General features: G+C 39.9%; 1 protein-coding gene across 1 annotated transcript in view; it reads left to right on the top strand.

Annotated features, from left to right (window-relative positions):
* The first annotated feature begins 400 nt into the window (after positions 1–400).
* The window catches only part of USP45 (ubiquitin specific peptidase 45), an 84,631-nt gene continuing 57,218 nt past the window's right edge, over positions 401–27,813 (top strand). The window contains exons 1-5 of the mRNA XM_065400693.1: positions 401–474; positions 9,245–9,354; positions 10,461–10,630; positions 14,858–14,961; positions 18,595–18,695. Coding sequence (XP_065256765.1) covers positions 9,255–9,354; positions 10,461–10,630; positions 14,858–14,961; positions 18,595–18,695 — 475 coding nt within the window. The 5' untranslated portion in view covers positions 401–474; positions 9,245–9,254. The remainder of the gene's footprint in view (positions 475–9,244; positions 9,355–10,460; positions 10,631–14,857; positions 14,962–18,594; positions 18,696–27,813) is intronic.

The raw sequence follows: 27,813 nt of genomic DNA, 5'->3' as shown, positions 1-27,813 counted from the left end.
TTTATACTGCCTTGGTCTCATTGAACAGAGGGATTTTATGATGACATGTTAATAATAGGTGGCTGAGTCTAATTGTATGGGGGGACTTTAGCGTGACTCCGGGATAGGTTTATATGTGGCTAAGTGTCATTGCACAGGGAGATTTTATCTGGTTCAGGGATAGGTTTATATGTGGCTGGGCCTCGCTGCCGCCTGGCTTGAGGGGGGCCTGCACTCAGTTGTGCCCAGGACAGAATAGCCCAAGGGCTCTTTGCCGCCGCTGCACTGGGCTTGCCCCTGGGCCGGCAGCAGCTCCCGGCTTCTCTCCCGCACTGCGGCGCAGGGGCCGGGGATATGCCCGAGCCGGGGGGAGGGAAGGTGGGTGTGAGCGGCGCGGCCGGGGGCGGGACGGGAAGGCGCGGCCCTGGCCGAGGCCCAGCTTCTTCCGCCGCTTTCTGCTGCCGTCGCCGCTGCCTGCGTGTCGGGGAGAAGCCCGTGAGTGAGGGGCCGCGGCCGGGCCACGCCGGGGGTAGCTGCGACCCGAGCGCAGCGCGGCGCCTGCGGGGGGAAGCCACGAGAGGGAGGCGGCCGCCTCGGGGCCCGGCTCTCGGGCTGCGTTCTCCGGGCCAGGGGCTCGCCCAGGCCGCTGCTCCTGCTGGGCCGCAGGCGTCATGGCCCCCTCCTGCCCCTACACACACATGGGCTGGGGCCCAGGTGCTGGCTGCCTTCGGGGGCCCGCTCGACCCGCCCGGCTCCTGCCGCGCTAGAGCAATAGGGCGGGTTATTCAGCCCTTGGGGCTCGGGCCGGGGGCTGACCCAGGGGTGCCTTTTGTGGGCTGGGCACTTGGCCACACTGGGTGCTTGGAGCCCATCAGCCGTAGTTCATGGTATTTCACCTGAGCCGCCATCAGATGGTGACTTGTCTGGCTACCAAACTGGGCTGGGTTTGTACCAGTGACATGGCTGCGCTAGAAACGCTACAGCTGCACATTTGCACTGCAGTGCAGACGTTCGGGCGTAGTTAATCCACCTCGCTGAGAGGTGGTAGCTAGGTGGGGGTCAGACCGCTTCCCTCCACCTAGCGTTGTCTGCTCTGTCCTCTAGATCAGAGGATCTCAAACTGGGGGTCGGGACCCCTCAGGGAGTCACAGGGTTCTTAGGGGGGGGGGGGTTGCGAGCTGTCAGCCTCCACCCCGAGCCCCACTTTGCCTCCAATATTTATAATGGTGTTAAATATATAAAAAGTGTTTTTAATTTATAAGGAGGGGTCACACTCAGAGGCTTTCTATGTGAAAGGGGTCACCAGTACAAAAGTTTGAGAACCACTGCTCTAGATCAGTACAGCTATGTCTCTCTCAGGGGTGTGGGTTTTTCACATGGCTCTGTGTCCCAAGGAGGGTCCCATCTTCAAAAATGTCAAATCCCAGGAATGAAGTTACAGGAAACTTTCTTCACATAAAGAAACCAAATTGCTTGTTACTTTTAACTGATCATTCTGCTGTTGTGTATTGTCTCATTGCCACACTGGCACTGGTAGGGTGGGGAGAAGGATGAAGAAGTAGGTTTCATGATGTGAGAATTTGGACCCTTCCCAGTCCCCTGTCGAAAATTTTGTACCTTAGATGTGTTTTAAGAAAGGCCCTATGAAACTCAGTTTCTTGTCTTAACACTTTTGATTTGTAATAATATTTGGAAGAGTGTAACTTTTGTGTGTTTGTGTTTTGTTTTTGTTTTTTCAAATTGCCTAAGATGACTTAATTGAGGTTTGTTATTTAAGAAATACAGTACAACAAAAATAGCAAAATGGGAAAATGTACTTGACCTTGAAGTAATTTCTCAGTTAATTGTCGAATAATAATGGAACATTAGTGTCACAATTTGTTGGATTAAAACGTGGACTACAGATTTAACTAAGAAAATTCCATTCACTTTGTTAGTCAAGTTAACAGCAAGTCAATGCACTTATTTAAAAATGGATTTTCTTTCATGGTCCATGATGCCCATTGCTGTCAGAGCTGATTCACACGCTTCTCTGACATCCTAGCATTTGCCATGCTTGCGATCCCACAGCCTCCATGGAATTGCTCTGCAGCCATTCTTCTGGGAGGGAGGGAAGGGTTAAGTAATAGTGTTCAGCATGCCTCTTGTAACCTGTTAAAACCACTTAACACAAATTCCTGAAGTGCATGAATTTTTTATCTTATATTTGAAGTCTGAGAGCTGATGGTGGTGATTGGAGGAAAATCCAAAGAGACTGTTAATTAGTTTGATACTTAGTATATTAGAATCACCAGTGCAGCTCTAAATGCTGTTTTTCAGCAAAAATTGTTTTAATTTTGGTTCCAGGTTTTAGAGCAGCATCCACTTTATCTTGCAATTAACTCTACATCAGACCTATGAACATGATTCACGTGACCTATAGACACAAATAAGCAACTTCCTAAAATTAAAGTAATTTTGTGCAAAATAATTTGACTAGCAAGGATGAGCAGTTTAAACTGTATCCATTGCATTGCTCAGCTTTTCTACAAGTATCATATAATTTCACATGAAGTGCTGAAATGCAGTCCTTCAAAAAAAGCTCTTTTTAGCTCTTAAAGTGGAGGCACATATATGCTAGGCTAGTTGCACAATATGCCTTATGAAGTTACTCTGTAATTTACTCCATTTGTAAATATTTTGTCAGATTTCTTCAGGAAATATTGTAAAGCTGGTATTCTGTAGATTTGTTTCCCCTTGAGTTCTATGGCAGTACAGCATCTGTCTTTTGGATTTTGCTGGTAATGTCTAAAGCAGAACAAGTTTTCCTTGATCTGGGATTGACATGTGTCATAAAAACAAGTTGGGGCATTCCTGTATGTAAAAAAGAAAATTGGATGTAATCTTACGCTCTCGGCAACTAGTCTTTGACTTTCTGAGAAATAGCACTAATACATAGACTTTTCATAGCACTTTGCATTTCTGATTCCGTTCCCTACCTGACAAGGATCAGTTAATGATAGTAAATATTCTCTCTACAAATAGGAGAACAGTGGTTAGTTAAATGACTTGCTCAGGGCCACACAGTGAGTTCAAGTGTCATAGCAGATGTTAGCATTCGTGAATTTCTGGCTCTCAGTCCTTCAGCTTGATGTGAGACCTCTTGTGGGTCACAGAATAGTAATTCCACAACCACAATTCTAAGGGTTTGTCTACACTGGCACTTTACAGCGCTGCAACTTTCTCGCTCAAGGGTGTGAAAAACACACCCCAGAGTGCTGCAAGTTTTAGTGCTGTAAAGTGCCAGTGTAGACAGTGCACCAGAGCTATTCCCCTCATGGAGGTGGGTTTTTTTTTATAGCGCTATCCGCGATTACACAGCCACGTTAAAGCGCTGCCGCGGCAAGCGCTTTACTGTTGCTAGTGAAGATATGCCCTTGCCCTGTTATCTCAGGAGTTTATATGTTCTATGACTATTCTAGCAAAATCCAAATTAGGCCACAATACACATCCAGCGAACTAGTTTTACCCTCTATTAGCTTAGTGTTTTCCTTTTCTTTTTTTGGGTGGGTGGGTGAGAGGTAGGTTAATTTACTTTTGCTTCGTGAAACTGTATGTTGACAGTGGTGTTAGTCTGACATAAAATACCCTAGCCATTAGTCTAAAAATACTTGTCTACACTCAGTAACAAAGATTTTGGCAACTTTTGGCATATTATATTTCAGTCAAAAAATAGCTCGTGAATACTGTCACTGGGCAGGCGAACCTGATTTCTGTGAAACATAAGAAATTAGAAAATAAAGAACAGGGTGAGGAATCTGAGGAGAATCACATAGGTTGCAAACCATGAGAATGGGCAAATAGTGGTAGATGAAAGTGAAAAGTGCTATCGAATCTTTAACTGTTATGTGGAAAGCTGTGAGAAATAGGCAGCCATGTCTGTTTAACTTCTCGTCCAGAATACAGTCACTCTTCTAGGACTGTAATGTAATGTCAGTAGTGGACTAGAACTCAAATCATGGTGTGCGATGTGTCTTTGGGCCAGAAGATCATGGATTTCAAATGACAGAATTTCAAATGACAGGCTCCAATGAAAGAAGTGTTGCTGCCACTACCAGTCAGTAGTTCTGGTCCTTTTATTGCTCTAGCAGTCAGTGAGCACTTGTTTGCTCAAAAGGCTTTCATGGCTGTCACAGCAGTGAAAGTCCTGAACTACTGATTGATGACCTTGTCCAGTTGCTAGCCATGATGAATGCTGTTCTTGCTCTGATTGGATAAGATTTGATCCAGCAATGAACCAGCCAAAATGCCACAGGTAGCTATGAAAAGTCACCCAAACATTTCTACTTGCTGCTTACATCAGAACGTGCAGCAGTTCTGCAATACTTGCAGAAGATGTGTTGATTTGGCACTACCAGCCCACAGGAATATATTCCTTTTGTACTTTGCCAGATTTGAAGAAATGCATTAGGGCCTCTCCTCCAAATACAGCTACAGAACATCTTGGTCTCTACATGCTATATAATAAAGGCTCCATGTGCTCTGAGCCAAGCTGTATCTAAATTCTGTGGCAAGGACCTGTGGTTTCTGTGGCAACCTGGTGCTGGAAGTTCTGCAGGAGCTTCATTTAATCAGTACAGTAGCCCTGTGTTACTTGTTTTTGTATTCAGTTTCTCTTCACAATGCTGTCTCCACCTTTTCAGTGTGTTGCGATGATTTCTTTACAGTATTGGCAATGTAAAACTGCATCATAGTTGTTGAAGTTTTTGGCAGCTAGATAGGGAGCAGTTGGTGCTTATGGTGCCTGTGGAGAGAGAGAGAAATCAATTTGGGATAAACACATAATCTAAAATGCACAGTAGTGAAATATGCAGTGTAGTTGTGGCCATGTCGGTCCCAGGATATTAAAGAGATAAGGTGGATGAGGTAATATCTTTTATTGGACCTACTTCTGTTGGTGAGGGCTTTCGAGCCACACAGAGCTCTTCTTCAGATCTGGGAAAGGTACTCTGAGCATCAGAGCTAAATTGAAGGTGGAAGAGATTGTTTAGTAGTTGCCATTGTTTAATAGTATCATTCAAGGTAGAATGGCCAATTAACACCTGCAGTCATAGGACAAAAAGAAGGGATTAGTGGGTTACAGATTGTTATAATCATAAATCCAGTGTCTGGTCAGTCCGTGATTTTTAGTGTCTAGCAGAGTTATGAATCTAAGATCCCGGGCTCATCTTTTGAAAGTGTTGTGCAGGTTTCATTTGAGGATGAGGACAGATAGGTCAGACATAGAGTGATTGCTTTGTGAAAAGTATGAGGAGTACTTGTGGCACCTTAGAGACTAAAAAATTTATTTGAGCATAAGCTTTCGTGGGCTAAAGCCCACTTCATCAGATGCATGCAGTGGAAAATACAGTAGGAAGATATATACACAGAGAACATGAGAAAATGGGTGTTGCCATACCAACTCTAATGAGACTAATTGATTAAGGTGGGCTATTATCAGCAGAAGAAAAAAAACTTTTGTAGTGATAATCAGGATGGCCCATTTCAAACAGTTGACAAGAAGGTGTGAGTAATAGTAGGGGGGAAATTAACATGGGGAAATAGTTTTTAGTTTGTGTAATGACTCATCCACTCCCAGTCTTTATTCAAGCCTAATTTAATGGTGTCCAGTTTGCAAATTAATTCTAGTTCTGCAGTTTCTCGTTAGAGTCTGTTTTTGAAGTTTTTGTTGTTGAATAATTGTGACTTTTAGGTCTGTAATCGAGTGACCAGGGAGGTTGAAGTGTTCTCTGACTAGTTTTTGAATGTTATAATTCTTGACATCTGATTTGTGTCCATTTATTCTTTTGCGTAGAGACTGTCCGGTCTGGCCAATGTACATGGCAGAGGAGCATTGCTGGCACATGATGGCATATATCACATTGGTAGATGTGCAGGTGAACGAGCCTCTAATAGTGTGGCTGATGTGATTAGGTCCTATGATAGTATCCCCTGAATAGATATGTGGACAGAGTTGGCAACGGGCTTTGTTGCAAGGATAGGTTCCTGGGTTAGTGTTTTTGTTGTGTGGTGCTTGGTTGCTGGTGAGTATTTGCTTCAGGTTGGGGGGCTGTCTGTAAGCGAGGACTGGCCTATCTCCCAAGATCTGTGAGTGTGAGGGATTGTCCTTCAGGATAGGTTGTAGATCCTTGATGATGCGCTGGAGAGGTTTTAGTTGGGGACTGAAGGTGACGGCTAGTGGCGTTCTGTTACTTTCTTTGTTGGCCTGTCCTGTAGTAGGTGACTTCTGGGTACTCTTCTGGCTCTGTCAATCTGTTTCTTCACTTCAGCAGGTGGGTATTGTAGTTGTAAGAACGCTTGATAGAGATCTTGTAGGTGTTTGTCTTTGTCTGAGGGGTTGGAGCAAATGTGGTTGTATCTTAGAGCTTGGCTGTAGACAATGGATCATGTGGTGTGGTCTGGATGAAAGCTGGAGGCATGTAGGTAAATATAGCAGTCAGTAGGTTTCTGGTATAGGGTGGTGTTTATGTGACCATCGCTTATTAGCACTGTAGTGTCCAGGAAGTGGATCTCTTGTGTGGACTGGTCCAAGCTGAGGTGGATGGTGAGATGGAAATTGTTGAAATCATGGTGGAATTCCTCAAGGGCTTCTTTTCCATGGGTCCAGATGATGATGAAGATGTCATCAATGTAGCGCAAATAGAGTAGGGGACATAGCCAAGTCTGTGTTGGGTGTGAGGTCAAACTAACTGTAATGATCTGAGTGACATAGTTAGGTCGATCTAATTTTTAAGTGTAGACCAGGCCAAAGACTGTGTAATTCAGACTGTCGTACTAATTTTTTTGAATTTATTTTTCAACATTTTATTAGTGAAGTGAGCAATCAAAAAACAATGCCCTTGTTCTGTAAAGGTGGGGATAGGATGGGCACCATTCTTAAATGGGGACTAAGGAAGGAGGAGTGGATGGGAGGGAAGAAGTTTTGAGCAATAAAAAGTTAAAAATGCTTATAAGAGGAATCATGGATATGTACACTCACCTGAGCTCCCTTACTGTTTATCACCAGGCTCATGTGCACTTCCCAGGAGGGACTGATTTGACTATAGCAGAGTTTCAGATAACTCCTGGCTTATCATATGGTTTGCTTCTCCCTCCCGTTCCTCCTCCTCCTTGTACCCTGAAGTGATCTCCATGTTAGACTCTTGCAACATATCCACAGTTGTATGTTGGATACTGCTGGGGTCCATGCCAAATATGGCATATGGTTCATTGTAGAAGCAATGGGTCTGCAGGACAGCCCCAGATTTGGTGTTGGCATCCCTTGCCTTCCGATATGCCTGCTGACGTTCCTCTGCTTTCAGGAGGCACTCATGCTCATCACTGTCATGCCCCTGGTTCAGTATCCCCTGTGCAATCTGCACACAGATGTCTGTATTTCTTTGGCTGTTGCTTAGCTGGATTTGCATAATTTCTTCTCCCCATAGGCCAAGGAGACCCACGACTTCTTTCCTGCTCCACACAGGAGCATGTCTAGTAGCTATCTGTGTGCATGGAGCCCAGCATGGTTGGATGCTCACAAAATTGGGCTCATAGGCGCTCTCACCAATGTGGGCAATCAGAAAAGGGCATTTCAAAAACACAGTGCAGGTGTTAGAGTTGGGGAGGGGGCAAGTATCCGGTGTATGTGACCCCCCTGGGAGGTGGAGTTCAAAATTGTGATTAGAGCAACCACTGGTGCAAAATAGGGGTATTGTGGAACAACAACTGGATGACTGTTAGGGTTGACACAGGTAATGCAGCGTCTGCTCTCACGCTGCATGGGCAAAAGTAAGTCGACCATGCCTCTGTGTTGGGGAAAGTGGTCTTAATGAATCACTGTAATGGGGTGCTTACGTCAGCAGGAGACAAATTTGGGTGTAGAGACATGCACAGGTAGGTTGAAACAGGTCGACTTAGGGTATGTCTACAGTACATGTGCTGCAGTGGCACAGCATCAATGTTGCAGCTGTGCTGCTGTAGTATAGATACTTATAGCAACAGAAGTTGCTTTCACATTGCTGTAGTAAATCCACCCCCTTAGTAGAGGTAGAATTCATCTGTCGATCTAGCTGCGTCTGCAGGGGGGGTTGGGTCAACCTAACTGTAGACGTTTTTCACAGTCCTGAGCGATGTAGCTAGATCAACCTAAATTTTAGGTGTAGACCAGGCCTTAGGTTGACATAACTTTGTAGTGCAGACCAGGCCTGAGTTATTCTCCAGAGTCTCAGCCTTTTACTTAAAAAATAAAACTCTACTGGCTATGGTTCTGAAGAAAGCCATCAAAGCATGAAGTGAGTGTGACTGATGCAGAGATGTTTGCTTGGGTATGCAGAGAGCCTGAACCAATAGCTCTGAGATGTGAAGTGCCCCATAAATTTCAGTGAGTACTAACTTGGATGTCTGTGAGGATATCTTTAAATATCAACATTGTTAACTATTTTACAGCTCACCAAAGCAAGTAAAACAGGAAAGGGAGTATCATATTATGAAGATGGACACCAGTGTTTCTCAAAATAGGGTGTAAAGGACTACCTGATTTTGACTTAAAGATGTCTAAATTAAGATGGGTAGGTTTTTATCAAATACTATATCAAATACACCTCTACCCCGATATAACACAAATTCCGATATAACGCGGTAAAGCAGTGCTCCGGGGGGGGGGGGGAGGAGGGCTGCGCACTCCGGCAGATCAAAACAAGTTTGATATAACGCGGTTTCACCTATAATGCGGTAAGATTTTTTGGCTCCCGAGGACAGCGTTATATCGAGGTAGAGGTGTACATTCTTCTGATTTTAAGATAAGGAATAGATGGACTATAAATATTGTACCGTTTTTATAAAAAGTGCAAAATGGACAATTTGGTGTTTGAAAAAGGAGATATTTCTCACTTTAACAAAATGGCTGTGGTAAACTATGATGGATGCACTATAGCATCTTGTCTTTTTATGACTAACAATATGTAACACTACCAGCTAAATCACAAATTTTCCAATTTGTGAAATCAGCTACCTCTTGTTTCTACATGTTGCAGTAGCTTATCTAACAACACTGCTCGGTGTGTATTCCTCACTACAAAATAGCTGAAGTTGGATGAAAGCTTATCTATTATATAAAATATGTATTTTGTGTACTGTGGTTTTTCTGAGTACTTGATTTGCTACTTTCATGCTTTGAGAATATAAATCCTTAGATTTGATGAAATATATAGGAGGTGAAGTAATGTGTGTTTTTCCCTTCCTTTCCCAGTAAGTAACAGATGCGGGTAAAAGATCCATCGAGGGCTAACCCTGAAAAAAACAAGAGAAACAAAAGGCCTAATAGGCCTCAGGATGAAGACTCTTCAGATGACATTGCAGGTAAATAAATTATGTGACATTTGGCAATCAGAGTGAGGGAGGGAAAACAGTGTCCATATGGTTTTCATTAGTCAACAAAGCAGAAGACACATGTGGGAACCGTGAACTGCGTGTTGGTTGAATGCAGCAACAGAGATGCTTACAATCAAACGTCTATGGCGTGATGAATTGTCATTACATTGCACTCAGGGAATTGGTGCAAAAATTAATGAACAGGAGGATAGTTTGGCTATATTAACATTTTAAGGAGGCAGGTGTAAGGACAGTGGTGCAGTGATGTAGTTGAAACACAGGGAAGGCCTTCCTTAAGGGTAGGAAAAGTTGTCCAAACTACCTATATTCTCATTCTCTCTCTCTCTCTCTCTCTCTCTCTCTCTCTCACACACACACACATTTCAGTAATGTTAACAGTGTTGACAAAAAGTAGGAAAATGAATGTTTAATAATTTTGTCCTTTGGTTTATCTTGGATTTGTTGGGTTGTGTCACCAGCTTGTAGCTTTTGGGTGTTCTATTTGGTAGGAAAAATTGTACTTTTAAAAAAGATGGAAATAAAATCCTTCAGATGCATCAGAAAATGGACGCTATCGTGTCCTTGGAGCTAATATATCCTGCCTTTAAAAACTATTTAGATATAGCTAGATAGTGACTTTGTAAGGTGTAATTTATGTAAATAGTAGACAACTAATATGTTTTACAATTACAAAATTTTGTTAAACAAGTTGAGGGTAGGCTACAATTTAGATCTGTCAGTTTTGATAGTTACCTTCAAAGTAATCTCTATAATCAGCTTTTGTGCTGGAGCAGGGTTCTGGAAAGAAGTGCTGTATCTGAAAGCCCTTAAGTTGTAACTTGAATAAGCATGGTGTGCAAGCTCACTATACCTCCCAAGTATTAAACACATTTTTTACAGTAATGAGTGCCACCTGATTAGCGTAAAATGGAATGTGATGTGTTATTACAGCACTTAAAAAAAAAAAAAAAAAGACGACTTGAATCCTTGTAAATGCACTTCGAAGATTGAATCTGGCTTTTGTGAAAGAAGTGAACATTTCCTGTTTCATATTTAGTTTTGTGGCTAATGACTGAGTGCCTCTTATTCTATAGGTTTAACCTGCCAACATGTAAGCCAAGCAGTGGATGTGCATCATGTGAAGAGGGCAGTAGCTCAGAATGTTTGGTCAATATGTTCAGAATGTTTAAAAGAAAGGCGAATAAATGATGGCGACCCAGTGATTCCTTCTGACATATGGCTGTGCCTCAAATGTGGCTCTCAGGTAAAGAAACTTGCACTGTAAATTTACGGACAAATATAGACCCTGATCCTCTGAAAGGAGTTTCAAGTGCAGTTTTTATTTCTGCATGAAGTCTCACTGGCTTCAGTGGAACTCTGGGCAGGAGCAATTGGATTCTGCCCAAAGGAGAAGTATTATCACCACAGATCCCTGCTTTTGGGATAAGCCTCTGCACTGCACTAGAGTTTGAAACCTCTGGAAAGCTCTGACTCTTGGGGATGGTGTTGATTTCTCTTCGAGCTATACAAACTTTCCATGCAAGTCTATACAAGGATGTGTGCATGCCACCCTACCCGTGGTACACCCACTGTTCTTTCTAGACAACGGAACAGCAGTTCAGAACTCCCTCTGGTCTCTTGACTTTGAGACTAGAAATAATTTTTAACAGTGAGAGTAATTAACCATTGGAACCATTTACCAAGGGTCGTGGTGGATTTTCCATCATGGAGAATGTTAAAATCAAGATTGGATGTTCTTTTAAAATATATGCTCTAGGAATTATTTCGTCAAAATTCTATGTCCTGTGTTATTCAGGCGGTCAGACTAGATGATCACAGTGGTTCCTTCTGGCCTTGGAATTTATGAACTTGCTAACTGTGTATATTGTTGGCCCCCTTGTCCCCCCTTGTGTTGACTCTTCAGTGCCAGGAACTGCCCTTCCTGAATGATGACAGATCTAACCCAAAACTTAGATTTAACAAATGCTTGTCTCATGCCTCATCCTTTCTTGTGGAGGAAGTCCTTATTGTTTTCCAGGCAGACTATGGGCAGGTCTAGCCTAGAAGCAGTACGTTGGTGCAGCTGCAGTGCATTTGGTGAAGACACTCTATGCTGACAGGAGAGTGTCTCCTGCCAACATAGCGCCACTGTGAATAGCGCTTAGGTCACTGTAACTTGTGTTGCTCGGGGCGCAGGGGCTGTCTTTCACAGCAGCGGCTCCGGCCCTAGCTCCAGCTGAAGCTGCAGAGGGCAGGGGAGCGCACAGCCCCGGGTCCTGCCGCAGCCGCGGGAGGGCAGGGGGCGCACAGTCCTGGCTCAGTCCCTGCCTCTGATAGCTGAAGCCGAAGTCATGGAGGTCTGGTAAAGTCATGGAATCCGTAACCTCCGTGACTAAATTGTATCCTTAGTTATAAAACATACTATTAGTTAGCAGATATTGGGACACAATTGACAAGGTCTAAGGAGGACTCCATGGCTTATATCCATAACATCCCTATTGTTAAAATATGTAGAACTGTTACCAGGAGCCCAATCCATGTGTTTATATAACATTACTCTTGATCTGGCCTCTAAATCTGATATTGCAGTTCAGAAAGGAAAACAACAGTCACTGTTCAATTCATCTCCTTAATCCCATCTCTTTAGATGGTTATTACTGCTTATTACTCTCCCAAGAGTGGAGATCTGTACTGAATGACAGTACTAAAGGAGAAGTTATTCCACTGTAACGGAGTAGCTTGTCAGTACAGATGCATGTTCTCCCAAACTTATCCTCACTTTCCAGAGTCTACTCTGAATTCTTGGGAAATGGAAGGAATTGAGGGTATATTGGTGGCCATCCATCCTTGTATAACTTCTCATTGAGCAGGAGAACAGGAGAAGTCTACTTGGCACCCTATGATCAAAGCTTTCCAGAGAGGTTTGGCCTTTAGTGAACTGCTCTGGGGCTTCCTAAGAGTGTTGCTCTGTACTGACATCTATTCAATGAATTCTAGTCATAGGTGAGTAACGTTTCAAGAGAGAACTAAATTTTGGAGTGCTTGTAATAGTGAGTACAGTTGGGCAGGAAAAAAATGTTTTGTCCCATGTATATTTTAAAGATTTCACAACTTTTTCCTGCTCTGTATTGGGATGAAACTGAGACCTTTTGACGTTTATTGTGGAAAAACTAGAGCAAGACCCCCCCCCCCCCCAGAAAAGCCAATAGCCTGGCGATTAGGGGACTTAACCTGTCTCTCTCATGTCCCAGGTCAAGTCCCTGCTTTACCTGATTCAGAGAAAGAGCTTGATGCAGGGAAAGTAGACAAATTCAGACTGGCAATAAGGCATATGTTTTTAGCAGTGAGGGCATTTAACTACTGGAACACCTCACCATTGGCTGTGGTGGATTCTAAAAATAAATAAATAAATTAATGGAGATATCCTATCTCCTAGAACTGGAAGGGACCTTGAAAGGTCATCAAGTCCAGCCCCCTGCCTTCACTAGCAGGACCAAGTACTGATTCTTTGCCCAACTCCCTAAGTGGCCCCCTCAAGGATTGAACTCACAACCCTGGGTTTAGCAGGCCAATGCTCAAACCACTGAGCTATCCCTCCCCTGGGACATTCTCCATCAATGAAAATGTTTAAATCAAGATTGAATGTTTTTCTGAAAGATATGCTCTGGTTTAAACTGGAATTAATTCAGAGAAGTCCTATTGCCTGTGTTATACTGGAGGTGGGACTATGTGATCACTATGATCCTTTCTGGCCCTAAAATCAATGAGAATGGGGGAAATTCCTGTATTATTTTTTGAAAAGTATGTATGACTCAGTTTCTCCACTCACTTTTGTATTCTTACCCATGGGGTGTGAAGGGGTTGATTTCTTTCCTGAAATAGAGGATAAGCAATGCAGGAACTAGGTGAAAGTGATGTAGGAAAATTGGTATGAATAGTCTTATCGAGAACTGTCAATGTGTGAATGAAGCTACCTTACGGATACAATGGAAGGTCAACAGTTGGACACAAACTTGTAATGACTCCAGTCAAAGGGGGCAGGACATGTGAAAACGCCGTGACAGGAGTTGGATACAAATAACTCAGGTGTTAGGAGTTGGCAGTCAGAATGCTGCTGCCCAGTGCTGCGAGGTTCAGGGCAGGTCTACGTTAAACGCACTGCATCGGCGCAGCTGCGGTGCTTAAGTGAAGACATTCCTAAGCCGATGGGGGAGTTTCTTCCAGTGGTGTAGTTAATTCACCTCCACAAGAGGTGGTAGCTGTGTCAACAGAAGAAGCTCTCCTGCCGACGTTACGCTGTCTACACCAGGGTGTAGGTCAGTATAACAATGTCGCTCAAGAGAATGGATTTTTTCCCACCCCTGAGTGACGTAGTTATACTGATAAAAGTCTGTAGTGTAGACCTGACCTTAGTCCTGGACATTTGGGCAAGACAAAGAGGTAGAGCTGCCAGGAGCATGGTGAGAAATAGTTGCTGAAGTATGTATAGCAGGCATGGGGCTCCCCCTTTTAAAAAGCGGAGGCTCAGGGCTTAACACTAAGAAGGTTACACCCCCAGAAACACTGTATAAAGGTTGTTGGCATAGCACAACTTATGGATCTCTGACAGATACAGGGTGTTCTTAAAAAAATCACACTTCTACCTATATTTACATTGTTACAAGTAATGCCCAAGATCATTATAATTGAAAGATTAAAGAAAAATAATTTTCTCTATATTTCTTTTATGTTCTTTTTGTGCATTTGGGCAGCTCTCTTTGTGTAGTCAGTTTCACTGTTCTCTCTGTTGTCACTGTGTAACTCTCATGCAGCAACAGGGGAGAGACTCTAAATATAGGAAAATACAATTGTAAAACAGTTTAATGCTTTTAGGGTTGGTATAGTGCCTGAAACTAGTTTTAATTATAATTTTTTTTTTTTTTTAATTACGGGATTTGAAGTCGACAGTGTCCCTTTAGATAAAAAGTATGTTCTTACTCATGAAATTCCATTTGTGTGTGTGTGCATATACACACCTCTACCTCGCTATAACGCGACCCGATATAACACGAATTCTGATATAACGCGGTAAAGCAGTGTTCCGGGGGGCGGGGCTGCGCACTCCGGCAAATCAAAGCAAATTCGATATAACGTGGTTTCACCGATAACGCGGTAAGATTTTTTGGCTCCCGAGGACAGCGTTATATCGAGGTAGAGGTGTATATATATGTATAGATATGCACTTCTCACATGAGTGCTTTAACAATGTTTTCCTAAGAAAAAATTTATGCTCTCCTGCAGGAAATTCTCTAGCATACAAACTCCATTCCTGCGAGCAAGCACTAGTAAAGTGAATCAATAAGAATCCTGCTTTTTGGAGTTCTAGATGATTTTACCTCTTTTTCAAGAAAATGATCTTCAGTTCTGTTTTGTAAAGTAAAATATTGTAGTGATTTGTTGAAATATAATATACATAATATGTATAACCTTTTCTTAATGATCTCATTTTCAGGGTTGTAGTCAAAACTCAGAAGGCCAGCATTCTCTGAAACATTTCCAAACTGCTCGCACAGAACCTCATTGCATTGTAATCAATCTCAGCACATGGATCATATGGTAAGATTGTGTATAGGAGTATTCGTGTAGTGTGTGTGTGTGTGTGTGTGTGTGTGTATATATATATATATATATATATATATATATATATATATATATATATATATATATATATATATATATACACACACACAATATTAAAAAGACGCTTTTTTTTAAACTAGGGCAGTCAGTTAATCGCAGTTAACGCATGTGATAACTCAAAAAAATCAATCGCAATTAAAAAAATAAATTATAATTAATCACAGTTTTAATTGCACTGTTAAACAATAGAAGACCAATTGAAATTTATTAAATATTTTGGATGTTTTTCTACATTTTCACATATATTGTATTCTGTGTTGTAATTGAAATCAAAGTGCATATTATTTTTAATTACACATATTTGCACTGTAAAAATGATAAACACAAGAAATAATATTTTTCAATTCACCTCATATAAGTACTGCAGTGCAATCTCTTTGTCCTGAAAGTGCAACTTACAAATGTAAATTTTTATTGTTACATAACTACACTCAAAAACAAAACAATGTGAAACTTCAGAGCCTACAAGTCCACTCAGTCCTACTTTTTGTTCAGGCAATCGCTAAAACAAACAAGTTTGTTTACATTTACAGGAGATAATGCTGCCCTCTTCTTATTTACAGTGTCACCAGAAAGTGAGAACAGATATGTGCCAGATATGCTGAATATTCATATGCCCCTCCATGCTTCGGCCACCATTCCAGAGTACATGCTGATGATGCTCGTTTAAAAAAAGTGTTAATTAAATTTGTGACTGAACTCCTTGGGGGAGAATTTTATGTGTACCCTGTCTGTTTTACCCACATTCTGCCATATATTTCATGTTATAGCAGTCTCGGATGATGACCCAGCACATGTTGTTCATTTTAAGAACACTTTCACTGCAAATTTGACAAAACACAAAGAAGGTCCCAATGTGAGATTTCTAAAGATAACTACAGCACTCGACCCAAGGTTTAAGAATCTGAAGTGCCTTCCAAAATCTGAGAGGGACGAGGTGTGGAGCATGCTTTCAGAAGTCTTAAAAGAGCAACACTTGGATGCAGAAACTACAGAACCCGAAGCACCAAAAAAGAAAATCAGCCTTCTCCTGGTGGCATCTGACTCAGATGATGAAAATGAACATGCGTCGGTCTGCACTGCTTTGGATTGTTATCGAGCAGAACCCGTCATCAGTATGGATGAATGTCCCCTGGAATAGTGGTTGAAGCATGAAGAGACAAATGAATCCTTAGCGCATCTTGCATGTAAATTATCTTGTGATGCTGGCTACAAGAGTGCCATGCGAACACCTGTTCTCACTTTCAGATGACATTGTAAACAAGAGGCAGGCAGCATTATCTCCTGCAACTGTAAACAAACTTGTTTGTCTGAGCTATTGGCTGAACAAGAAGTAGGACTGAGTGGACTTGCAGGCTCTAAAATTTTACATTGTTTTATTCTTGAAGGCAGGTTTTTTTGTACGTAAGTCTACATTTGTAAGTTCAACTTTCATGATAAAGAGATTGCACTACAGTACTTCTATTAGGTGAATTGAAAAATACTATTTTGTTTTTTTACAGTGCAAATACTTGTAATAAAAAATAAATATAAAGTGAGCACTGTACACGGTGTATTCTGTGTTGTAACTGAAATCAATATATTTTAAAATGTAGAAAAGACACAAAAATATTTAAATAAATGGTATTCTAGTATTGTTTAGCAGTGCAGTTAATCACAATTCATTTTTTTAATCGCTTGACAGCCCTACTTTTAACTTTATATAAAGTGCTGTCTTTGTCAAAAGCTAAATAAACTCCACTGCAGTCTCGCTGCTCACATGAATGAGACCTATCCCACTTCCTTTGTCTCCTCCATGGCTTCCCACAAACTACTGAAAAAAAGACCTCTTCCCAGTAGGCAGTAAGCCTTAGTGCCCATTTTCCCTCTGTCCTCTGCACACATCTTCAGCACAGAATAGCTCAAGCTTAGTGCCAGTAATGTTTCTACTGGGGCTATCAATCACAGTTAACTCAAGCAATTAACTCAAAACAAATTAAGTAGATTAAAAAAATTAATCGTGATTAATCGCAGTTATTAAACAAGAATAGAATACCAATTTAAATTTATTATAGATATTTTGGATAACTTTCTACATTTTCAAATATATTGATTTCAATTACAATGCAGAATACAAAGTGTAGAGTGCTCACTTTATAATTTTTTATTACAAATATTTGCACTGTAAAAAAAGATAAAATTAAAAGAAACAAAAAATAAATCAATTTCATAATATAAATTGTCTACATAAGTAATTGCTTTGGCAGTCCCATGTATGTTATGTGATCACAAATGAGAGGGAGAGAAAAATAGTGCATTAGACTATTTTGCCACGACAGTGTGGTTCACATAATGGAAAAAATGAAAACCTCTGACCTAAGATTTATGGATATAGCCTTTTCAAATTAAAAAATCAGGAACACTTTTTCTCCCTTGAGTTTAAATATAAAGCTACTAGTAACGGAGTTTTGCATGAGCAGTTCACTGTAGTAGAATTTAAAGAAGGTAAAATCAACCCAAAATTATTTTTTTTCCTTCATTTTTTAAGTTTGGACAGAAAAGCAAGGTAAATGGAAGTCTGGACTGAGTTTTTTCGATTTTACTAATCCTTCTTCTGCAAAACTACCTTTTTTGTATACTGTATGTGTACAGCAAAGCCATGTTACATATATATTGTTTGTAAAAATGTAAAACCCTTAGTATATATTTACATGATTTATTTTATTTATTATTTATGCCCAATCAATATTTAATTATTCATTTGTTGATTCTGTTCTACTTGAATTAAATAAAAGAAATTGAGAGAGACCCATATCAGAATATTCTATAGTCCAGTGGGTAGGGCATTTGCCTGAGGCTATGGCTACACTGGCACTTTACAGCGCTGCAACTTTCTCGCTCAGGGGTGTGAAAAAACACCCCCCTGAGCGCAGCAAGTTAACAGCGCTGTAAAGGGCCAATGTAAACAATGCCCCAGCGCTGGGTGCTGCGCTCCCAGTGCTGTAAACTAATCCCCTCGTGGAGGTGGAGTACCTGCAGCGCTGGAAGAGCTCTCTCCCAGTGCTGGTGCACGACCACACTCGCACTTCAAAGCGCTGCCGCGGGAGCGCTCCCGCAGCAGCGCTTTGAAGTTTCGAGTGTAGCCACGGCCTGAGAAGCAGGGGAACTCTGTGGACACCTAATGGATCAGTCCACATAGGCAAGATAGGCAGAGGAATGCTTATCTTTTCTTGGTTTGTGGATAGTGGTGGAACTTAGGCGTCTGGATGCCTACAGCGAAACAGCATTGAGCATGCACAGGGGCAGAAACTTAGGCACCTAAGGTACCTTTACAGAGAAAATTTAGGCACCAAGTGAGTTTAGACACCTACATGGTTTGGTGGCAGCCATACAGGGGTTTTGTGGATGTCAGTGGTTCCTAAAACTGAAAATTAGGTGCTTAAGTCCCTTTGTGGATGTGGCCCTAAGTGACTTGCCCAAGCACACAGGAAGTCTGTCAGATCTGGGAAGTGAACCTGGTTCTCCTGAATTCCAATCTATTTCTCTTTGTTTAAATTCTGTATTGTTTAGGTGTTATGAATGTGATGAAGAGCTGTCAACACACTGCAACAAGAAGGTTTTGGCTCAGATAGTTGACTTTCTTCAGAAACATGTTTCTAGGACTGAACCAAGTAAGTTACAGTAATAATTTTATTTAATGCACCAATTACGTATCTCATGTTCATGTATTAATAATACAATCCAAAAACTATGGATGGTGTTGATACAAATGTTTTTCACAGTTGTTTCCAGAAACACTGCCTTCTATTGTGGTACTAGAACTAATATGTTGGGCACTGTAATATAATTCTCCCAGAATTTCACCTTCTGCATCTGTATTTTATTACATCAGTTTATGGTAGATGATAAAACCTTGGTTAGGTCCCCAGAAATAAAGGCAAGTACTTGATGATAAAGCATTCGTTATCTCATTTACATTCACACATACAAACTGCATTTTAAAAAAAATTAATTGGTTGAGTTTTTGTATCAGTCACGTTTTTAAACTGCACAATTGCTTACTTCTTTCATTGATGATGTTTGCACAGCAGTTCTCTAAAGCTTATTGCTGGACGTAGTGCTTTCAATCACTTGACTTTATGAAATTAATTGCACAAGTTAGTACTATATGTAGTAGTAAGTTTTAGCGGTATCAGGCTCATAAAGCATCAACTAATGTGTCTTTCTTCTTATACCTATATACTGGAGGTAATTAGGTATACTTGCTGCTCACCTTTGCACTTTTGAAGATTGAGATGGATGATATAAGCACTGACACAAGTCTTGCTGCAGCATTTCAGACCTAAAACTTTACTGGGACTGGGCAGATTTCACATTATTTAGACGTAACTGTGGGGAAGGGGAACGGACTTGGAAAAGACTTTTGATTGCACATTCCCAGAAGAGAATAGTTGCATCAGCTGGCTAGGGATAGGATCAGAATTATATAGCCTTATGGGTAGGTCTTTATATGCCCCTTAGTGAATGTGCATAACTCTTGTTAGTTTTAATGGAAATTGTTTTCCAGGTGATCATCTCACAATGAGACCCTTTCAAGTTGTCATATTTAAAAAAATCAGATTTTCTCACCTCAGTTACAAATAATGGCATATTGAGTTTTAAAAATAGAGTTCTTCATTATGCTGTTTTTACTGTACATGTTTCTCTCATTTGGGACAATGAAAATACAATATTCAATTTCACTTTCCTTTATAGTCCTATTTTTAATGTCTGGTTCTCATGCACAAATAAAAAAAAGGCTGTGATATTTCCGTTTGCAACCATTTAAATACTGTGGTAATTGTTTCAAATAATCGAATGTAAAATATTTAAATTTGATTAATAAAAGCTTGTTTTTACAAAAAATAAAAAAGATTCCGGCTAAGATTTTCAGAAGTGTATAACGATTTGGGATGCCTCAAATTTTAGGTGCCAATTTGAGATGCTTTTAAGGTGTCTTGATTTTTGCTCATCACTTTCTGAAAATGGGACACCCAAAATTACCAGCCAGCTTAATCTTAAATCTTAATCATTGTCCAGTCATGTTGGGCCCAATGCTCATGCAGAGGAACAGCATTTTATATGTGGTTTTTTTTTTAATAGAAGCACATGGAGTATGCCCTATTTATTTAATCCAAGAGTTAGAAAATCAAATGTTATTAACGCTGTCTGAGAATGCAGGCATTACAAGTGAGATACCAAAAAGACAGAAAACTCTTGAAGATTTTACTCAGATGAACATGTTTGTGAAGACATTTTCTGAATGAAGGAGTAATATCACAAAATACTGAATTCTAGAGAATGAAATTTAAAATCAGTGATGTACTAAGCTCAGCTTTTTTGGTGAGCTTCAGTATGTTGCTTCTGCCGTCTCATTCATTCTAGCTTATGTACAGTGCAACTGGTGCTGCACTAAATAATGTCTTTGCACTGTCTGATGTGTTGCTGGATTTTTGAGTTCCTCTAGTTTAATTCAGAGCCATAGACAATTTTTTTATTTATTGGGGAGTGGGGGCTAGAGTTAAAACATAATAAAATAATAGCAGTTGACTATCACTTCAATGAGTAGTTTAGTACCAGAACTAAATTTGCCCACTATTAATAAAGTGAGATAAACTAGCTTCTGTTCCAAACTCAGTGTTTCCTTTATCAACGGAGTCCCTAAAATTTTTCTGGGGAGAGGCCTGTGGGCTAAAGCCCCCCCCCCCCTTCTCCCTGAAGTCCCCAGTTGTCTATGTCCATGTAATTGTGAGGGCAAAATTAGACTAATCCCACAAACACTTATGCACAACTTTTGAGTGTGTGAGTAGTTGCATTGACTTCAGTGCAATTATTCACATGCTTAAAGTCAAATGCATTTAAGTGTTTGCAGGATTTGGAGCTTGAAGAACCAGAAAGCTTAATGCAGAAGACTGGATCCTGTACAGTGACCAGCTTTCTGACCCTTATTCAACAAAGCACTCAATCCCATTCTTAAGTGGTTCAGATCAGGGCCAGTGCCTGCAACACTTAGAAAGACTGAGCTCAAAGGTTGTATCTTTATCACTAAAGAAGCAAGGAAAAGAGGTCACAGGTTACAGAGGAAGAGGAGAGGATTCTGACTGGTACAGCTGAGGTCTTAGTCTGGTGAATTGGTATAGCTGCCAGAAGAGTCTGGGAATCGTTGATCTATTGATAAATCACTGGTGAGAGGGGACACTTCTAAACAAGGTTGACTGTCTTGTTCCAGTTCGATAAATTTAGTTGCAGCGATTGCTCTTCACTAAATGATTATTAAATTCAAAGTTAAAAAAAATTGTTTTTCCACTAAAAGAATTTAACTTGGGCCCTTGTTAGATCTTGGAGGGTAGAAAAAACAGACGACATACCGAAAATCTTGACTGAGTCCCAAACTTAACTCACATTAGTGTACAAACAGAAAAGGGGATAAAATATAATAGTCTGAATTAAATATATGAATTTTGAATCTTCTTGTCTTTTGTGGCTAGATCTGAGGCCTTTATTTCTTGTTAAATAGTTATTTTCACCATAATTCTTAATTTCATTTAAATGCTTGTTTCATAGTTCTGTTGATGTTTCTTTTTCCCTTTTGATTTTTAATACAGTATAGAAGATTTTGATTTTTGTAATGGTCAGGTAATGAGGTTAAGAAAAATCGTAATAAATGTGATTTTTTTTTTAAAATGATAAATCTGAAAGTACTGACTACCAGCTTGCAATACTTGCTACCAACAACCTGCTATTAAATATTTTAAAATAAATCTTGTGCTTTGTTGTATTTTCTCCTCTTACTCCCCATTTCTTCTGATCTGTGAGTAAGCATACTGAAGTGGGAAAATTGCTACTTATTTTTCATTGAAGAAATTGTGGCATCTATAATAAAATGTACAGTCTAATATCTCTGTGTTTTGTTCTCTGACAACTGATTGGTATGACACTTCATAGCATACAAATATGTGCAAGCTTCTGTACAAATACATTATGCACATGAATATTAGATGTTGGCTATTATACTTGTCAAGTTCTTGATAATCAAGAATCCATATAAAGATAAAGTAAAACATTTTAAAACTGGAAAGAGAGGGTGGGTTATATAGATTTCCTAATTAATGCATCTTGGAGGATAAACAAAAGCAAAATGCTTGTCATTTGGTACTAATGTGGTGGAATAGTGTGGCAGCAGGACCCCTGCCTTTTACTCAGTCTCTCATAAAGATTGAACTTCACTTCAGCTGCAGAAATGTGCAAATTACATTACTACTACATGACTGACTTTTGTAATTACATTAAGCGATTGAGATGAACTCCAATGCTGGGTTCCCAAAAGAATGCTTGCAGCTGTGTGGTTTTCGCATCTGATCCTATGGTTTGCTGTACCCAGCAATGTCTTTATTTTTTTTTTTTAAGTCTGTTTGGATAAGAGGTCATGTTGGGCACAAGATGGAAGAATAAAGCAAGACTGCTTTCTAGGGAGTACCACCCAGAAATTTGTTTTGTAGAAAAGGTTAGCAGGCCATGATGGTTTTCCCAGGAAGGCAGGTGCAGTATTGTCAGGATGGCACACTTGTGAACTTCACAGGAACATAATGCACGTGTACTACACAGGAACCATGCTGAGATACTACTATTTGAGTGTCTGATTGTTTTCTGGGGAAGAAGAAATTATTTTGCAGTCTTGAAAATTGTTATGTATATTTGCCCTAATAGAAGTGCAGAGATATAAATGTTTGAAGATTGATTTTAAAAAAAGTTTAAGTTAAATCTGTCACAGATGATTGTTCCCAGTGTGGTTTTTGAAGAGAAAGGAGGAGAAGAGCTAGTATTAGTTCTCAGGCTTTACAGTCACAACCCCTGCTGGGGAGGCAAGTAGCGGAATGGGTTTTTGCTGTTTTAAGTTCGGCTGTGCTGCTCTGCTGAAGCAGCTGACAGTAGTTGAAAATGGGGAACTTGATTTGTATTTTCATAGATATCATTGATATAGTACAGTTTCTGTAATAGCTAGGAAAGTAATACATTTCTAAGACTGGTAATTTGTGTGAAATTGTATCGGGGAAAAATAAATATTCTGAATAATTACCCCATTCCACATTTGTGGGTGAATATTTATGAGTTGACAGTGTTTTACACTGAATTAAAAATTGTAGCTTTTTCTTAACTAATTTGTAGTGCATATAATTCAAAATTTAAGGAGCAAGATTAACCAGTTGCATTGATTTAGGGCAGGCGTGGCCAAACTGTGGCTCGCAAGCCACATGCAGCTCTTTTACAGTTAAAGTGCTGTTCACGAAGCCCCCACCACTCTCTTCTCCCCCCCTCCCCCATTCTCCACCTACAAGATGGAGGGAGGGAGCTTGGGCTTCTGCCCTGCGGCAGGGTGGTGGGCTAGGGGCTTCTTCTCTGCAGGGAGGGGAGTCTCGGGGCTTTAACCCCACGCAGGGGGGAGGGCAGGCCTCGGGGCTTCAGCCAGGTGCGTGCCATGGCAGGCGCCGCCCCACAGGCCAGGTTGTGAGTGTCTTGCAGCTCTCAAACTTCTGAAGATTATCGTATGTGGCTCGGAGGGTCAGTAAGTTTGGCCACCCATGATTTAGGGGTTGCCTACACTGCTCTGGCAGAGCATGCTAGCGAGGGCTGATTTGTAAACTTATCTAACCTGTATTTGTCCTGTTTAGATCTTGCTGGCACACTCTAAAAGGTGCCTAAAAGTTAATACAAACCAGGTATCCTTTAGAGAATGCCAGTAGGATCTATATCAGACAGTCAGAGTGCTTTACAAATCCCACCCTCCTAGTGTGCTTTGCTGAAGCTGTATAGACCAGCCCTTATGTTTAGAAACAAAATTAACAAGCAAAATAATACTAAATGTGCCCCTTACCAAAATAAGAGAGGATACATGTCCAAAAAAAAAAAAAAAGTTCCTGTGTTGTTGGCCTGAAATTCGGTTTGACAGATACAGACCTTTCCTTGGGAGATGCTGTTAATTAAGAAAACAGATTACTTTTTGGGAAAAAATGAGATGACAACTCAGTGACAAATTGTTCTTTCCTAGTGCTGCTATAACAAAATAATTTGCCTCACTGAAGAATTATTTTGATTCTCTTTCTCTCTCCCAAGTCTTTTCCCCTCATCTATTTAGTAGTGAACAAAAGTACAAATAGTCTGAAAGTAGAAACTCAAAATTAGTGATTGAATAGCTGCACAATTGTGAAAGAACCAGACATAATTTTCAGTTTATTATATTCTGGCAGATGCATAGAAATAAAACTCTAGTTTGCTTTCTCTAATCCTGGCATTATTTTAGCACTGAGAGAAAAAATTAGGCTTTTAAAACATAAAATTAGCAGCCATTTAAGAAGAGAATATTTCTTTTTTCTAAGGGTTAGGTTTTCATGATTGTAGAATATTGAGAAAACTAGTTTTAGTTCCTTTTTTTTTTTTTTTTTTTTAATAAAAAAGGAGCGCTAGGCGATTTAGTAGCATTTCATAATGCAGCATGATGAGAATTTACTAAAAAAGAAAGGAAATCTATTAACCTTGCTTTTTTCCATGAAGGCCTTCAGCTGAAGTACCAGAGATATACTCAACAGAAAAGGCTTGACCTTGGAATAAGGGTGTATATTCCTGGAACTCTCATTTTTAATTTTTTAAAAAAAGTTGCATTGAAAAAATAAACAAAGATGTTTAATCCCCCAGCTGAAGGAAAAATTGATTGTCATTTACGTTTTTGTTTGCATACCATCTGTATCCCCAGATACATTTCTGTTTCAGCAAAAATATTTCTGAAGCATGCACACACTGCACATATTTGAAATACAATCAAAATAAATTGATACAAAACCTACAATAAGTCTTTAGAGTTTCTTGTGCAAGTCAGAGTTGCATACTTCAGAGTTGAATTGTTGTTTAAACTTCGGACTGGTAATTTTTAACCCAGTGCATAATCTGAATTGAGGAGTTTTTGCTAACAAGATTTATTGTGAACCTTTTAAATGTTCCACTGAATTGTAAAGAGAAACTAAACTTAAAATCTCCAGTTTTTATGAATTATGTGGTTTTTAGTTACTTTGGGCTCAGTCCTTAAGCCCTTCACCTTCCCAACTCCTATTGACTTCAGTGAGTGTTCTGCAAGTGGAGGAATTTCAGGATCAGGCCCTTTATTTGTAAGCACTACCAAATTAGCTAGACAACTCTCTCTCCCGTTTCTCCTACCCTTCCTAAGAGTCAGTTTCTTCAAGGTGCTGCACACTCATAGCTCTCATTGATAGCAGTGCTCAGCCCCTTGCAGGGCCAAGTTCTAAGACTCTATGAACTCCCACAAACAGTGCAACACTGATGGGTGTGGAATAGTGAACCCTGTCCAAAGAGGTGGCAAAATCAGGTCTCAGACCTGGAGTAGATGAGGCCTGATATTTCTAATATAAAACAAAAATAAAAAAGTACAAGAAAACCCACCTCACACTCTGCATTCTCATTTGTTCTATTCTGCTTTTTAACATTCAAACACTTTTTATGCCCATTTGCAAATCACCTTTAATGCTGAAACACCCCAGCGCCAAAGCAACATAGTACAAGACTATTGTCCCAATTCAGAGATCTTTGGGTTTTTTTGTTTTTTAAAGGTCTGGAAATACTTTATATGATGCACCTAATATACTGTATAAAAGAAAAAAAATCATTGTACTTCACTTTTATTTTAACTTATTTTTTTTCTTATTATGAATTTGTACTTAGTAACTTTTGCCTTTAAAGATCTGAATTTAGAATTTCATACATATTTTAGCACCTGGCTAAATACAGTTTAATTGACATTGGCTGAATGTGTTCCCATTAAGCCAAATATATACGGTCATAATTTTGCCCAGGCTAAGTAGCAGTCATTATAGTTCAATATTGTTTGCCTAAATCAGTTCCATAGGCAATCTCCCAATTAAGCTCATTCTGTTCAAATGGATTGCACTGTATGATGCACATTATTATTGATCATGGGACTAAAGCCAAGGAACTGGAAGCAAGATGGGAATAACTCTGCTAGATACCTGTCTTCATAAAGAAGATCTCTGTTTGTAAGCAGTTTATGCTCACAGAGGCGGATGATTAGTTTACAATGCATTTGACTTTTTGAAATATCTTCCCCCATGTACAAATCTAACAGAATGGATGTGTAGGTCACAAGATAATTAATTCTAAATAAAGTATTGTATAACAGAATTAGGAACATATATTTTAACTATTCTATTTACATTTATTTTGCACTCAGGGAAATGCATTATTTCTCATTTGGTTAGCTGGGAATTGGAACTTTTATTATTTGTATTGCAGTAGTATTTAGTAGTCCCAGTCAGTAAAAAAACCTTTTGGCCAAGCTACTATTGCTATTTGGTACCCACTGCAATTTTTTTATGTAAGATACATTTTTGTGAAGTGTTTTGAGTCCCAGGTAAAGGTATTACCTTGTTCTGTTTAAAATCTCTATTTATGCCATCACTAATTTTTAGACTGTTTCCCATAGTTTGAAAGTCAGTATGAATAGTTTTACATACAGCTTCTCTTTATCATAACTCCTTTGTAATTTTGCTTCTTGGGAATTGGTTTGGTTTTATAGAAGGAAGATATTTTTTTTCTTTTAATCCTTGAAACTGTGAATCTATCCTGGTATGTGTTTGTAGTAGCATACAGCTGCTTTGATAGAAGAGTGTAACTTTTTTTTTATAGAGCCTTTGTTGTGTCTGTATTGGCTTGAAAAGTCACATTCTGTTACTGAAAGAGGAATGATAAAATATTTGAATATGCGCCACATTGAATCAAAAAGAGTCTATAAAAATGTTTTTGTACACAAGCACTGTCCATTTTTTTTAAAGGTTCGGCTCTAGCATGCTTTTAGCCTTGGGTTATTTTTCAGTAGAGCCCTGAAATTTAAGTCTGTAGAACTGTTAACAAACAGCAATTACAGTTATTACCACTGTCACTTATTAAGTTGGCTGGAGGCTGCCTGACCAGCTCTATACATGCCCACCAAACATATTCAGCCTGACCAGCCCAAGGCCCAACTGCCATTTATCACTGAACTTAGGGCTTTCCAGTATGGAATCAATAGATGCTGTACCTTTTGAATTAGAGATCCTGTAGATGTATAAATGTGCTTACAAGTCACTGTACAAAATGAACTAGTTACGCAATAATGTCTGTACTGGGACCAGTTTACAGCAGTGTCTGTTTAGTTTTTCCAGACAAAAATACCTATTCTTCTAGAAAATGTTATTTGGGAAAAATCTATTAAAGATTGGGGGGGGGGGGAGAGAAGGCAATATTTAAAATCTCTGTGGAGGAAAGAAGGTTCCTAGGAATCACTAATAAAAATGTATACAGCTTTTGTTTATTTAGTTCTATTTTTTATCTTTATAAGTTTTATCTAGCTAACGTGACAGTCAGATCTATAATTCTGGTTTACTGTGTTTTGTAATTACATGAGCATTCAGGTCTAATAACAAAATTGGTCATCGTTGTTTTGATTTTGTTTTTTTCTTAAATTATTTACATGTGAGACTTAGCAAATGGAACCTTGCTACTTGTGTGAAGCTGCCATTTAACCATGAAGTGAAATGCTTTTATTGAGTTTGCCCTGCGGATATGGTCTGCTGTGGCAGTGCTGTCCATATTTGGTGGCTGTGCAAGGAGAGCCAGGTGGTGCTGCAAAGCATAGCACAGTGAAGCGTAGACAGATCTAGGTTTGACATTTGTCATCCTGTACTGCTA

The sequence above is a fragment of the Emys orbicularis genome, chromosome 3 (assembly GCF_028017835.1).
Source record: "Emys orbicularis isolate rEmyOrb1 chromosome 3, rEmyOrb1.hap1, whole genome shotgun sequence".
Taxonomy (NCBI): Eukaryota; Metazoa; Chordata; order Testudines; family Emydidae; genus Emys; species Emys orbicularis.
The sequence above is the reverse complement of the archived record's forward strand: the minus strand, read 5'-3'. Positions and strand labels throughout refer to the sequence as shown.